Source organism: Durio zibethinus, chromosome 21 (genome assembly GCF_047325235.1).
Source record: "Durio zibethinus cultivar Kanyao isolate XHJ-2024 chromosome 21, ASM4732523v1, whole genome shotgun sequence".
In the NCBI taxonomy this organism is placed as follows: domain Eukaryota; kingdom Viridiplantae; phylum Streptophyta; class Magnoliopsida; order Malvales; family Malvaceae; genus Durio; species Durio zibethinus.
This window is the reverse complement of record NC_143182.1, coordinates 1098817-1112113: the sequence shown is the minus strand read 5'-3', so window position 1 is coordinate 1112113 and position 13297 is coordinate 1098817. Positions and strand designations below refer to the sequence as shown.

The following is a 13297-nucleotide window of genomic DNA, read 5'->3' as shown; positions in this document are numbered from 1 at the left end:
TTTGGATCTTGCGTCTGGACCTATTTGACTAGCTGCTTGGCATTAGCCCATGGCCCCTGAGCCGAACATACATTGTTGGATATACTAAGCTCAAACACAAAATACAATTATGGACTTAAATGAAGTTTTATGCGTATCTAAAATAATTGATGAATAAGCATAATAATAAATGGGAAAAAAAAAAAGAAAATCCAAATGCTTAATCAATGAATTCAGTACTTAAAAAAAATTCTTTAGTCTAGCAATCAGCCTTCCCGAACCTCCTCAACCAGTTGCTTGGCTTAGATTTGACTTGCCCAAAAAAAAAAAAAAAAAAAGAGAAAATTTTGATGATTAGTCAGAAAATCCTATACAGGCTGTCTCCAACTTTGTGTTTTCACCATTTCCAGAAGATGCTACAGATGGAGATGATGATGCAGTCTCCTGTTTCCGATCATCAGAGCTCATCTCTTGCACTGGAGGAGGCTTAACAACGGTCCTTTGCGTTTCACTGTTGTCAGATAGATGGTTCTTCATCTCTCTATGCTCTTGACACAAGGCGCACCAATGCAAACAGCAGTGAACCATGCAGGGATCACATGGTGAGTTCTGCAAAACAACAGCACAAGCTTAGCACCGGTTCATCACTCATGTTTCCATAAAACCCTGGACATTTTATGGATGACATTGGAATTAAAGATGCATTAATCATTGATTGATATTCACATCCGTATGAAACTGATAGCATAGGTGATATTTTCTAATTAATGTAAAATTAACCTTTAATTATTTTCATAAGAAATGAAGCTCAAGCACCTAAACATCAAGAATTAACATACCTTGAGATGATATTTCTTCTGTAGTGATTGTCGTCGAAACAAGCCATTATAGATGCCACACAACCACCAAGCAAAAACCAGGGTCTCACAAATGAGAAATGATGTTTTAGGGTCAATACCATGGAAGAGTAGAGTTGCTCCTGCAACCACCATTCCGCCCTCTGCACATAAAGTATGACAAAAGCATGCATCGCTCCGTGTAATATCGTCTCTCAGGGTTTCAACATTTTGCCCAAACAACAAACATGGACAAAGGAGACCAGTTCGGCCTACAAAAATACGCAAAGATCCAAGACTCATCAACAACTATATTGCAGCACTGTGAAAATGCCCTGAACAGGGAAGAAATCATCTGTAACCTGTGGATTAATGATGCTGCTTGTTCTGTATGGACAACTAATATGAAGATGATATGTAGTAACTATAAAAGAGGATTAATTGGACTCTTACAGCTCTCAGTATCTTCAAGACAGCCGCAAATTCCAGTTGTCCAGTCTTCATCAGCAGGTGGCTCACAGCTTTCAGGTAGAGGTTGCCCACATTCAGGGCATCTATGAATAATTAGTTATAAAATCCAATTATAAAGAAAGAATTCCCTACTTCAGTAACTAATTTAAACCCAATTATATTGCAACAGAAACAGATAATAAAGGAATGCCGATTGAGAAAAAAATACATGAGGAATTTGAATGGGTTGATTGAGTTCTCCAGGGGTGATATCTTCAAGAGGCTCTTTTTCCTTTGTAAGCCTTAACGTAACGTAAAGGCGTATTGTTGCCATCCATCAGTAATCAAAATATTATAAAACAAAAACAAAAACAAAACATCGTCAGCCACTTTCTGCATGTGCTTTACTAATGTAAGAGATTTGAAAGACAGACAAAGAAAGGCTATGCTTGGGAAACCATTTTTTTTTATATGTTTTGTTGGATATGGATGAAATTGGTCCAAAAAGAAACCAGGATCCGAGGCAATTAAGCAAAAACAAAGTAAGTGAATCACGAAATAGCCTGCTGGGAGTTGCTTTCTTCTTGACCTTCTATAAGAGTCAGTCAATCTTCCCTTTTTCTTTTTTCTTTATATAGTTTCTTTTTTTTTCAATAATTTTCCATTGCCTTTCCTGCGGAGAAGGACAACGTTAACTTTATTTTATGGGATGTAAAGAAGCGTTAGACACAAAATTCATATCGAAGTCGCATCGCATCCTCTTTGACCACGAGAACCCAGAAGCCCCAGAAAAACAGGGTTATTACGGGTTCAAAGGATAATCGAAATTGTTAGAGAAATCACAAAAACCACTCCCAAAACAAAGTCTTAATTTAAGTTATAATATATTGTTTGTGTCCAACGATCCAAATGGAATACGCTTAGATAACTTATTTGTTGAAAGTAGCCTTTGTTTCGTTTTTTGCAATTGGAAAAGGAATACTGTTTTTAATATGGACAAAAACACCGCGGGATTAAAATAAATTGTAAATGGTCAAATCTTAATAAGGGTTATATGTAATACAGAAACAAGTAATTAAAAAATCCATCGTAATAATCTTCCTTGCTAACAAAATACTAATATTATCTACAAGAATAATATCTCAACCACAGGCTATCATGCAGAAGGATCATTGGCCCAGAAAAAAAGAAAGGCTAAAATCTTGAACTCACGACTGGTGCGCCTTCAAGTCTTTCCTATGCTACAACAGCAACAGCAAAAGCAAAGCTTTGATTACTGAAGACTAGCTAAGAGGAGGAGAACCATGGGAGGAGGAGCCATGCCCATCGACCTTCCAAAGATTCAATTCAATTCTTCTTCCGCTGCTGTTCCTTCTGTTTCTTACTCGTCTTCAAATAATCTTAACCTTCCGGTTCCATCCAATTATGCTGCTCCACTTAGACCTTCTTCAGCAGCTTGTTCTTCTTCTTCCTCCAGCCAAAGTGAAATTTGTAAGAAGCTAGAGGCTATAGATGGAAAAGAAAACAAAATAGTAACTGGGTCCTTCAATAATTTTATTTTGGGGCCTGTTCCATCCGAGCCAGAAGTTGAAAATGCCTTAGCTGCTCTCCAGAAGTGAGTGGTTTCTGACTTTTTGCTCTATTAATTTTGTTAGTTTTGTGGTTTTGTGTATCTATTATATAAGAATTTATGCTTAATTCCCATTGAACGTTTCTTATGATTTTGATTTCTTGACCAGTTTCATACATGGGATTTCTTCATCTAGACCAGAACTGAAATGGCTGCAGCCTCTTTTGGACAGTTACGACTCGAGACAATTGCTATCTCAAGGGCTTGGTAGAGTTTATGATGGCTTCATCTTGCTCCTGACAGAGCCATCCGTTAAGGTGCCTTGACTAATTTTTTTATTAGATATTTTGAAGGGCAGTTCCTGAATTGCTAGTTCTGCTTCAAATTTAACGTGATTTGTGGTTTTGGATACATTTCTAGACTATGTTTCTTATTGAATCGAATGTGCATGTAGATGTTGGTCGTTTCGCTATCATCTGATAAAGCTGTTTGGGATGCTATTATGAATAACGAGTTAGTTCGGAAGCTCTGCAACTTGCCCCACCCTGCAGGTCTGTTTCTGAATTCTGATAGCCATCATCATCTTTGTTTAAAACATAACCCACAGGGTTTCCTACGGCTAAATATGTGCTTAACCCTTTTGGTGGAACCCTGCTGCTATGTTAGCAGCTTCCAATATATGAAAGTGAGCAATTCAATGGAATGAATTTGAGTGTTTAGAAATTCCGTTTTCCTATTCCTCAGAAATACTGGAAAAAAAAAAAAAGAATTGCAACGTTCAAAAAAAACTCTGCCTAGAAGGAAAAATACCAACCTTTTTGTTTACTAGACAGGGAAATTCATGTATTTCTTTTCTATATAAATAATGTCAGTCAACAGATTAGTTCTTTCCTTTTGTATGATTTGGCACTCCAAGTCTTCTGTTTCTTGCAGTTGAAAATGGGAGGTCTTGGGATTCTACCACTGACGCAGACCTCGGCAATGACATTTTGCAGTGGATTTTGGACATGACAAAAGCGAAAGTTACAGAACTTATGTTGAAATTCCAATCGCTTCTGAATGAGGTTTTCAAAAATCGTAGGACGGAAAAACCTAATGAAGAAACCAGAGACCAGTTGGAGGAAAAAATCAGATCATCCTTGCTTCTCTCGATTGTTATACTTTTGATCGTGATTGTAGCTCGGGTTCAAAGAGTTTGATTCAAGACAAAACTTAAATCCTCTGAAAAGATGGTTACATGAAATTGCAGACCCGATTCACATTTTCAAACTTTGAAACTATTTTAATACAGCACCGTTCAATTAAGTACATGTTTACAATTTCGTGCAAGGTCAATTACTGTTGGCCCAAAAACCATGGAAGCCAAGGGGAAAGTTCAAGTGGTTGGGCACTTCAAGTCTTGCTACAAGCGCATCAGTTTCTCCAATCCTCTTAGGATCCAAAATGACAAGATAACATCTCTGAATTGAAACTGCATACTGTAAAAGTACAACAACATAAAATTGTGTAAGCAAAATGTCAGAACCGAGCAAAATCTAAGCCAAAAAATTTTATATCTGACCTCAACCACAAGAATGTACCCATCATCTTCTTCAGTTCCTTTGGGGACGAAAATAGGCTCACCAATAAATCTACGAGCCCCTGCAGACCATGTACTGGCTGTTTTGGTAGACAAATTTAGCTTCACTACCATATCAAACGGAAAATGAGGCAATGCTTGTCTTGACCCTGAAGAAGTTGATGCATAAATGTATGCATTCTTGTAGCCAGAAAAGTCTGGGTTGATAATCGGAAAATCTGATGGCTTGTTCCATTGATTCAAATTCTCCATGCAACATTCTTGGCAGTTTCCATCAGAATCCAAGTTGATAGATATCTCAACAAGGTGCGGTAACAACTCATTTTCACCTTGTTTCACGTTCATAATTGAGGGATCTAGTTTACCACTTTGCCAATTATATCCTGTCCCAATACACGGTATATGACATGCTTCAATATGAAACTTCGAAAAGATTTTGCCATAACCTGCTCGAAGCAAAAGAACTAAACCACTGGAAAAATGCACTTACCAAATAATTTTTGGAAATTGAACCATTCATAAGAACAAGTACAAGCTTGGATTTGAATCTTCGAATTTCCATGGACATCCTTGACCTCGAAGGCATTGCCAACATGCAATAGCCATTTCCGAGAGGGAACTTCCACTGGCACTCTCCAATCTCGATGTCGAGCAGATTTATCAGCTGGAAAGCGAGGAAGCAAGTAAATGGGAGTCGTGGACTTGCTTGGGTTCACTGACAATGCTGATATCATTGGTGATAACCCACATACTGCAGTCATTGATCCTGCACTTAAGTACAACAAAAATGTAGTTGTTTCGCTTTATATGATCTGTTTACAAAATTCTCAATCTGTTCGCAGTTGTTCATTACCGATAACATCAAGCTTGATGCGGTTGCCTAACAGTATGTAATGAGTATCAGTAAAGGCCCAATCATGGATCATCAAATGATCAGGGATGTTAAATTCTTGTTTCTGCAACAACTGGAAATCTGGGTGGAACTCTGCAAACATGAAATAGACAAATTGAAATTATCACATTTATCATCGAGTTTATGAACTACCATGTATTATGTAGAAATAACTTAATATATATGACAGACCATAAAATGTGAAGTTGCTGCGGGGCAGTAGCATGTCCTCTGCATTGCATGATATTGTAAGAAGTCTGTTCCTTTGAGCATCGAGTTTATAATGAGACAACAGTCTTTTAGGAGGCATCTTGAACACACCTGTCGAGCATATTATCAGAACAAGAAATCAAAACATAATCTCTCTATTTTATTTAACTTGTTTGACCGGTTCATTAAGCCATTAGGTTTTATTTATTTTTACTGTTTTTTGTCAATTGTGCAAAAGTTAAAAAACAAATAAATATTACTTCTGATCCACACATTTTGTTAGTGAAAAACCAATTATATTTTACTCAACTTATTGTTTTTATCAAAGGAACACTATTAATTAATTTAGGCTAAAATATTAAAATTTTCTGTATTATTCTAATTTTTTAAAGTAAATCTCTAAACACGTAAAAGAATAAATATTAATAATTTTATTTAAGTTTAATTAATTATTAAAAAATAATTAAAAATTTAAAATCTGAACTTTTTAAATTTTACTAGATATCATAGAATGGTTAATTGATAATATATATCATTTATATAATAGCATCAAATATTAACTTATAAATTATTAATGAATATGAAAATTGTCATCTTCAATGCTGACGTGAATTCCTTAACTAGCGATATTCCAAATCTAGTAAACATCATGGACATAAAAAAAACTAAAAATGGACATACTTACCATGTAGAACCGGCTTCAACAGCCGGGCGGCAACATCCAGTAAATCAACAGTACCCTTCTTCTCAGCCTCCGGCAACAAATCACGATCGTTTATCACATTAAAACTACCGAGGGTTTCCAACGACCCTGATTCAATCTCGTAAGGGTCTCCACCTTCCCATAAGCACAATAACTTGCCTCCCCACCTCAACACACTGGTATTAGCTACATTTTTCATCACCTTAACATTACCAAGTTTTTTGCCCCCTTTTAGGACAGAAAATGGACCCCGATGCGTAAACTGCCACGTGTCAGTCTCAGGATCATGCTCCTCTACTTGAGCTTCGGTCTTTACGTACCTAGCCATGAATTTGACTTCTCTAGCAACACCATTGATGCTAAAGGCCCGAAGATAACCATGACCGTCTAGAGGGTGCACAGTCGAGCCATGATCATCGGTGAATAACCCTGGACCGGCTAGGTAATATGTACCAGAAGGGAAGTCCGGCGGGATTGCACCGTCCACAACATGGAGCGTGATCGGCTCCGCCGTCTCCGATCGTTGTGACACGAATAAAAATTGATAGTCCCAAAAAGCAGCCACGTAATCATCCTTGTCTACTACTGTTAAAGGGCCTGAAACATGATTATCTGCAGGATTGGAAATGGATATGGCCCGTGGCAGTTTCGTTGGTAATGATGGTTGATGTAGCTGGGGGAGTTTCACCGGCAAATGGAATCCTCCTGCTGGAATGCTCTGGAAGGCTTTGGCTTGCATTTTTTGAAGTATTTTTGGGACTGAAAGGAACTTGTTTAATTTGTATAGCATGGCTATTAGTTTATATATAAGAATGTTGGCCACTTGGCCCTTTCTAATTTCCAGGGAGTTTTTTATTAATTACAGATTTGCCAGTCATGTGGTGTGGTTGCTGATGGGGTACGCGATGGGTCTATCATGGAAGACATGAAGAAAGTTGTACGATGCAAATGGCAGACAAAATATGTCTTTTTTTATTTCATTTTGATTTCTAATGGTAAGGCAAGTCAACATAAAACAAGGTAAAAAAACTATTATGGCATTATGGCAAGCAATATTTTTACTGCTTTATATTATTATATTACCTTGTTATATATGTAGTTTGGTTTTAAGACGATTTCATTGGGGGAAGGCCAAATTAATCAATGGCTACATGCACAATTTGTTTGGGAAGTTTAGACAACCATTCAAAGTGTTCCACCAAGAAAATTACCTTGTTTAAGAGTGAAGAGAAAGGCGAGAGATACTTGTACATCGTGCATTGAAAATACTATAAAACTCGGGCACTAATGAAATAATGATTAGGATTTTGATACCATCAAGGGTTGTTGGTATGATACTGCCTCAAAAATGACAAAAACAACAGAAGCCAGTGGACCAGATGTCTGCATTTCCTACTTCGGCCGTCTATTGAGGAATCTGCTGATCTCATCTTCAACTTGCCCCTACTTGGATGCTTCCAAATCTGAACTTTCACTAAATGTTGTCAAATTGCATGGATTACGGAACTTGCAATCTACCTTCACTCGACCCAATTACATCATTCCCCCCCCCCCCCCCTTTGATTTTATATTGCTTAAACTAATTCTTTAGCTTGTTAAATATCTATGTTCATCCACAAAAGCTCCGCTCTGCATTTCTACAAAAAGCAGGGCAAAAGATGTTACATGCATTACTTTGCTTCACCATTTCTTTTTCTTAACAATATCTATCATCTTTTGTATTATCTATAGTTAAAAGTGGAGATTTTGAAATATGGATAGACAAATTATTATCAAGATTGCCTTTTACAAAAGATTCAGCCGAATCAAATATACCCGTAATTCAAACAATTTTGGTCCAGAAAACAAAACAAAATCAGCAAAGGAGGGAGTATTGTTATTATTATTGTTATTTTCTTTTTTTTCTTTTGTTACTTCTTTAATTTATCAGAAGAGAATGAAGAAAGGTTTTCCTCAAGTTGAATTTAACTCCTATATTTTCTACTCATGCCAAGAGCGAAGGGATGTTTTAAATTACAAAAGGTCATATTAAAGAAGAAGGAAAAAACTGCTAATCTTCGGAGCCTTCACACTTCTAACAACCGATGCCCAAAATATTACCAAACCCCAATAAAGTAAACAATTTTCTCTTTTCATGATAGGCTTTCTTGAAACCAAACTCTCTCCAAGAACAAGCTGACCTCTCCTTTATATGCTCTCTGCTCATGAAAACGCCTAACTTAAAAATTTCCAAGAGCCTGATCAGTATCTTCTTTCCAGGCCTCCTAAAAGATGTCAAAAACTGACAACAATGGTGCACCTAGGCACCATCTTAAGCGTGCCTCCACACCAGGGAAGGCAACAGTGCTTGCCATCGGCAAGGCGTTTCCAAGGCAACTCATTCCGCAAGAACGCTTGGTGGAGGGTTACTTTCGTGATACAAAATGCGAAGATGTCTCCATTAAAGAGAAACTGGAACGTTTATGTAAGCAAAATTCTTTCTTTTTCAAACTGACATGGTGTTGTCTTTTTTATTATATATATGATTAGGTTCATCATGCATTTTGTTTTTATTCTCTCCGGTAGGTAAAACAACGACCGTGAAGACTAGGTACACGGTCATGTCCAAGGAGATTATAGATAAATACCCTGAATTGGCAACTGAGGGCTCATCAACAATCAAACAAAGACTTGAAATAGCAAACCCGGCAGTTGTTGAGATGGCATTTGAAGCAAGCCTAGCTTGCATAAAGCAATGGGGAAGGCCTGCTACTGATATCACCCATATAATCTATGTTTCTTCCAGCGAGATACGTTTACCTGGGGGTGATCTTTACCTTGCAAGCCAACTTGGACTAAAAAATGATGTTAACCGGGTAATGCTCTATTTCCTTGGTTGTTATGGGGGTGTAACTGGCCTTCGAGTGGCCAAAGACATTGCTGAAAACAATCCAGGAAGTCGTGTTCTGTTAACTACCTCTGAAACCACCATCCTTGGTTTTAGACCTCCAAACAAAGAACGCCCTTATGACCTTGTTGGTGCAGCACTATTTGGTGACGGAGCAGCAGCAGTGATCATTGGAACCGATCCAATAACAAGCACAGAATCTCCTTTCATGGAACTTAACTATGCAGTTCAACAATTTCTGCCAGGAACACAAAATGTCATAGATGGACGCCTCTCTGAAGAGGGCATAAACTTCAAACTTGGTAGAGACCTCCCCCAAAAGATTGAAGACAACATCGAGGAATTCTGCAGGAAACTCATGTCAAAGGCTAGTTTGACAGAATTCAACGACTTGTTTTGGGCTGTGCATCCTGGAGGACCAGCTATACTTAACCGCTTGGAGAACACTCTTAAACTGAACAAGGGGAAACTAGAATGTAGCCGGAGAGCATTGATGGACTATGGAAATGTTAGCAGCAATACCATTTTCTATGTCATGGAGTACATGAGGGAGGAGTTGAAGAGAGAGGGAGGGGAAGAATGGGGGCTTGCCTTAGCATTTGGTCCTGGAATTACATTTGAAGGCATTCTTCTTCGCAGCCTGTAACCACATTACTTGGTTGCCTAATCTTTATGGCTACGGCAACCTGTTAGTTCTATTCCTATGTTCTGCTCATTTTAATCCAGTAACTAAGAAATGACATTTGAACTTTTGTCTTTGAAACGAATATGTTCAATTTCTCTCAACTCTCAATCCATAGTATATTACTATTAATATTGGTATATTCTCCATTATTTTTATTTGTTCTTTATTTTATCCATAATAATTGATTTACTTTTGTTAATTTTTTGACTGAAATTTTGACTATGAAAAACTTTACTTTTAATCTCAAATTATAATGTAGAAAATTTTTAATACTTAGCTTACGTAGCAAAAGCACCTATTTAGAATTTCTTACAGTATGTTTAGTTCATGAAATGGAATAAAGAGAGAATGAAATTGTATTTTAGGAGAATAAAAAACATGAGAAATGGAGTAGAATATATATTATGAAGTTTTCATTAAAATGGAATGGAAGAGAAATTAATATTAATACCTTGGTTAGTTTATAGAATATGAATGAAATAAGTTTAAAAAATCATTATACCCTTGTTATTTATTATTAAAATTATTAATTAATCAAATTTAATAAAATATTAATAATAATTTAATATAATAATAAATTAATATTAAACTAATAATATTAAATATTATTTTATTAGTTGAAGATTAAATATTAATTTGATAACATTTACTATTATTTAATTAATTTAATAATATTTTAATATTTTTAATATTTAATTATTATAATTTAAAATAATTAATTTAATATATAATTAAATATGTATGGACAAAATTAAAATTAATCAAATATATAAGAATAAAATTGTTCGATAAATATATATATATATATATATATATAATATTGATCCCTTTTTATGGCCCATTAAAATTTATTTCCTTGATGAAACATGGCCATAATTATTGGGCAGTGAAACCAGATCTGGCCCAAAATTCTGTTTCCTTCACGGCCCAATATAATTAAAGTGAGTGGAAAACGACATCGTCTAGCTTCTTCCCGTTTAGTTCCCTCTTCTTTATCGTTTAGCGTACAATAAAACAAAATTACTATCATTCCAATAGATGCAAAAATTTCAGAGATAATTAATAACTTTAGGAGGCCTCAGGTATATGCTTCATTGATTTACTTCTAAAAATAATATTTCCTTTTTTTTTTAATCGTTGATTGTCCGATTGTTATTTGCTTTCCTCTTTAATCTTTCTTCTTCATTTTGCTTAAAATTTCCATTTAAATCGAACAAGTTATCCGTCGAATCTTTCAATTAGAACGATCTAGGGTTTCAGAATCAGTAAAAACAAAAATGAAAGAATCAAACACTGATTTGTGGAAGATTTTTTAAGCAAATTATTCTACTATGGTTATATTCTGTCAAAAACTTGGATTAATAAGGCTTCCATTGCTCTTCTTCAAGGCCTTTTTTTTTTTGGTTTCTTAGTGTTTTTTTTATTAAGATGCTAATTTGTTATTTTTTCCACCTACTGGTTGTTAGAGGTTGGTGGTAAGTATCTATTTCGGCTTCAAAAGTCTAGGTGTCATTTTTGTTTGAAAATGCTTTATACGTTTAGGTTTCAAGATGTTACTGGGTTTAAAAGATATTCTTTTGCCAATACATTAGCCTGATCTGGTCACCAGTTGACATATATAACATACTAGAACTTTCTCTGCTATAAATCTTCTTTCTTCTATTATTTTATGACGCGTGGTTTTCTGTGCAATTGTCTCAATAGGAACTGATGTTGTTGCTAATATTTAGTTTGATATAACCTTTCTCTTCAGCCTTTTATCTATGATTTAAGATCCTCTTTTGCAATAATTGAGCTCTATCGCTTCATATTTTGTTGTTATAATTTTTTTTTTCCTTTGTACGTTGGTTTTGTAACTCTTTGTTAATCACATTAAGACCTGATCTGCCCACCCTTATCTTAAATTACAAGTAACAGCTATCCTGTTTTCAGGCACAAAATGATGGTATGGGAAGGATGGGCTTATTCCTTAGTTGTTTGCCTCTTTATCAGCTCTAAATGAAGCTGCTTCATATCTTGCACAAACAACTACTTAACTGGTTATTTTTCTGATTATTCTGGTAAGTTCTCTCCTTTCACCTTGTATTTCTCCCATTTTTTTCCTTCGATATTTATCTACTACAGAAGTTCCATTTATTTCTCTTTTTTGTTCTCTTTTTCCCTGGAACCTAATCTTTAGCCTTTGAAGTTACTTATCTCATTTTCATGCTGAAATTCTATATTTCTTCTCATTGAGTTAACCCATGAATTATGGATGAATTAATTGCAATATTTTGGCAATGTTGCAGTGGAACCTGCTGCTAGAGATTCGAGGGATTCCATTGTATATGCCCAAGAATTAGTAGCGTTTTCTTCTGGACAGACTGAGGAGTCTGTGATTTGTGGCCATCCATTTTCAAGTGGTAATTTCTATTAATAATTGACATCATGGTCATATGCAATGACTTTGCTGCAACTTCTGAGTTTAAATGGGAGGAACCCAGCAGGTACATTGGTAGTGTAGTTATTGTTAACTCTTTTTCAATGGAAGAGGGATTTGTGTCCAAAATGAGTCTACTTTCTGATGAAATGTAGTTGCATTATCTTTTAATTATTTATAGCCCTTCACATTTTATTTTCTATCACTCTTCACATGAAACATTCTGACTGTAAAGGGGGACATGCAAGCTTTGGAAGACTTGACTTACTAGAGGAGGAAGGAATTTTTGCAGAAACACCATTTGCCGAGCGAGCTTCCTGTTGTTTCTTTCCATACTGAAGCTATCATCAGTCTGGCTGTTCTGGCAACATTGTGTCACGTTGCTTATGTAGAGCTACCGTTGATGGCTTCCCTCTCTGCTGGCCAGCCTGCAACTGCCTGTGGTTATGCCCCTTGGTGCTGCAACAGCTGCATGTGCCCAGTTGCTGCAGGTCAGATATGGTGAAAAGAGTGATGGGGTCGTAATACACTGTGATCCAGAATTCCGAGGATCTGTTGTGGTGTGGCCAAAACGTAAATTAGATCATGCCTAGATGGTTTATTCCTCATTGAAGGATGACCCTTCTGAAGCAGATGCATCGCAAGTGTGCGAGGCTCTTTTGACATTGCTTGTGGAAGTTGGGCAGAGAAAACATGAACACTCGGATGAAAAATGTATGACCACAGACCACTCATCTCGTTGTTACGCATGGTTGTAATAGGCTAGTTGGTTATTTGAGGTCTTAATTTTTTTGGCCATACGATTTGATCATGTATATAGCTGAAAGCATTTAGGCAGACTCCAGGTGTGCCAAAGGTGTAAAACCAGAAAATGTATGACCATGATCAAAGAGAATAAGGAGTTGATTTATATAGCTGAACTATCTCAATTCTCAAGATCTAAGTTCTTTAATTGCTATCTTGTTTTCTGCTATTATAATTATTTCTCTTGGCACTTTTATGGTTTTGGAATTACGTATTTGTTCTTGTTGATGAGATAAATTTTTGTAAATGGACGGACGGTATCTTAATTTAGATCATGGAAGGG

General features: G+C 36.1%; 3 protein-coding genes and 2 pseudogenes across 5 annotated transcripts; 3 read left to right on the top strand and 2 right to left on the bottom strand.

Annotated features, from left to right (window-relative positions):
• Window positions 1–206: 206 nt before the first annotated feature.
• On the bottom strand, window positions 207–1686 carry LOC111304576 (cell number regulator 6-like; annotated as a pseudogene). The gene is made up of 4 exons (XR_016331122.1): window positions 1497–1686; window positions 1269–1385; window positions 819–1087; window positions 207–588 (listed from the first exon to the last, which is right to left on the bottom strand). The product of XR_016331122.1 is annotated as a cell number regulator 6-like (transcript).
• A 718-nt stretch (window positions 1687–2404) lies between these two features.
• Window positions 2405–4112, top strand: LOC111304575 (uncharacterized). The gene is made up of 4 exons (XM_022901237.2): window positions 2405–2880; window positions 3005–3152; window positions 3290–3386; window positions 3769–4112. Exons 1-4 carry the CDS (start codon window positions 2570–2572, stop codon window positions 4032–4034), a joined length of 822 nt encoding a protein of 273 aa, XP_022756972.1. The 5' UTR covers window positions 2405–2569; the 3' UTR covers window positions 4035–4112.
• CCD7 (carotenoid cleavage dioxygenase 7) lies at window positions 4092–7022 on the bottom strand. Of its 2 annotated transcripts, XM_022901236.2 has the most exons (6): window positions 6202–7022; window positions 5499–5627; window positions 5268–5399; window positions 4905–5180; window positions 4397–4797; window positions 4137–4313 (listed from the first exon to the last, which is right to left on the bottom strand). In XM_022901236.2, exons 1-6 carry the CDS (start codon window positions 7007–7009, stop codon window positions 4167–4169), a joined length of 1893 nt encoding a protein of 630 aa, XP_022756971.2. In that variant the 5' UTR covers window positions 7010–7022; the 3' UTR covers window positions 4137–4166. The 2 variants fall into 2 exon arrangements, with proteins under 2 accessions (XP_089606183.1, XP_022756971.2); XM_089750057.1 differs by having other exon boundaries at window positions 4092–4797.
• A 1116-nt stretch (window positions 7023–8138) lies between these two features.
• On the top strand, window positions 8139–10293 carry LOC111305890 (type III polyketide synthase A-like). The gene is made up of 2 exons (XM_022903753.2): window positions 8139–8683; window positions 8785–10293. The coding sequence occupies exons 1-2, from the start codon at window positions 8491–8493 to the stop codon at window positions 9750–9752; spliced, it is 1161 nt and encodes a 386-aa protein (XP_022759488.2). The 5' UTR covers window positions 8139–8490; the 3' UTR covers window positions 9753–10293.
• A 1925-nt stretch (window positions 10294–12218) lies between these two features.
• LOC149512742 (uncharacterized) lies at window positions 12219–13162 on the top strand (annotated as a pseudogene).
• Window positions 13163–13297: the final 135 nt, after the last annotated feature.

Bases quoted from the DNA above. Each gene is read 5' to 3' on its own strand.
- LOC111304575 (XM_022901237.2), top strand. From the start codon at position 2,570: ATGGGAGGAGGAGCCATGCCCATCGACCTTCCAAAGATTCAATTCAAT. The intron at 2,881-3,004 runs GTGAGTGGTTTC...TTTCTTGACCAG, and splicing joins GCCTTAGCTGCTCTCCAGAA to TTTCATACATGGGATTTCTT. The intron at 3,387-3,768 runs GTCTGTTTCTGA...TGTTTCTTGCAG, and splicing joins CAACTTGCCCCACCCTGCAG to TTGAAAATGGGAGGTCTTGG.
- CCD7 (XM_089750057.1), bottom strand. From the start codon at position 7,009: ATGCTATACAAATTAAACAAGTTCCTTTCAGTCCCAAAAATACTTCAA. The intron at 5,628-6,201 runs GTAAGTATGTCC...TATGCTCGACAG, and splicing joins GTTGAAGCCGGTTCTACATG to GTGTGTTCAAGATGCCTCCT. The intron at 4,798-4,904 runs GTAAGTGCATTT...GTATTGGGACAG, and splicing joins CAATTTCCAAAAATTATTTG to GATATAATTGGCAAAGTGGT.
- LOC111305890 (XM_022903753.2), top strand. From the start codon at position 8,491: ATGTCAAAAACTGACAACAATGGTGCACCTAGGCACCATCTTAAGCGT. The intron at 8,684-8,784 runs GTAAGCAAAATT...TCTCTCCGGTAG, and splicing joins AGAGAAACTGGAACGTTTAT to GTAAAACAACGACCGTGAAG.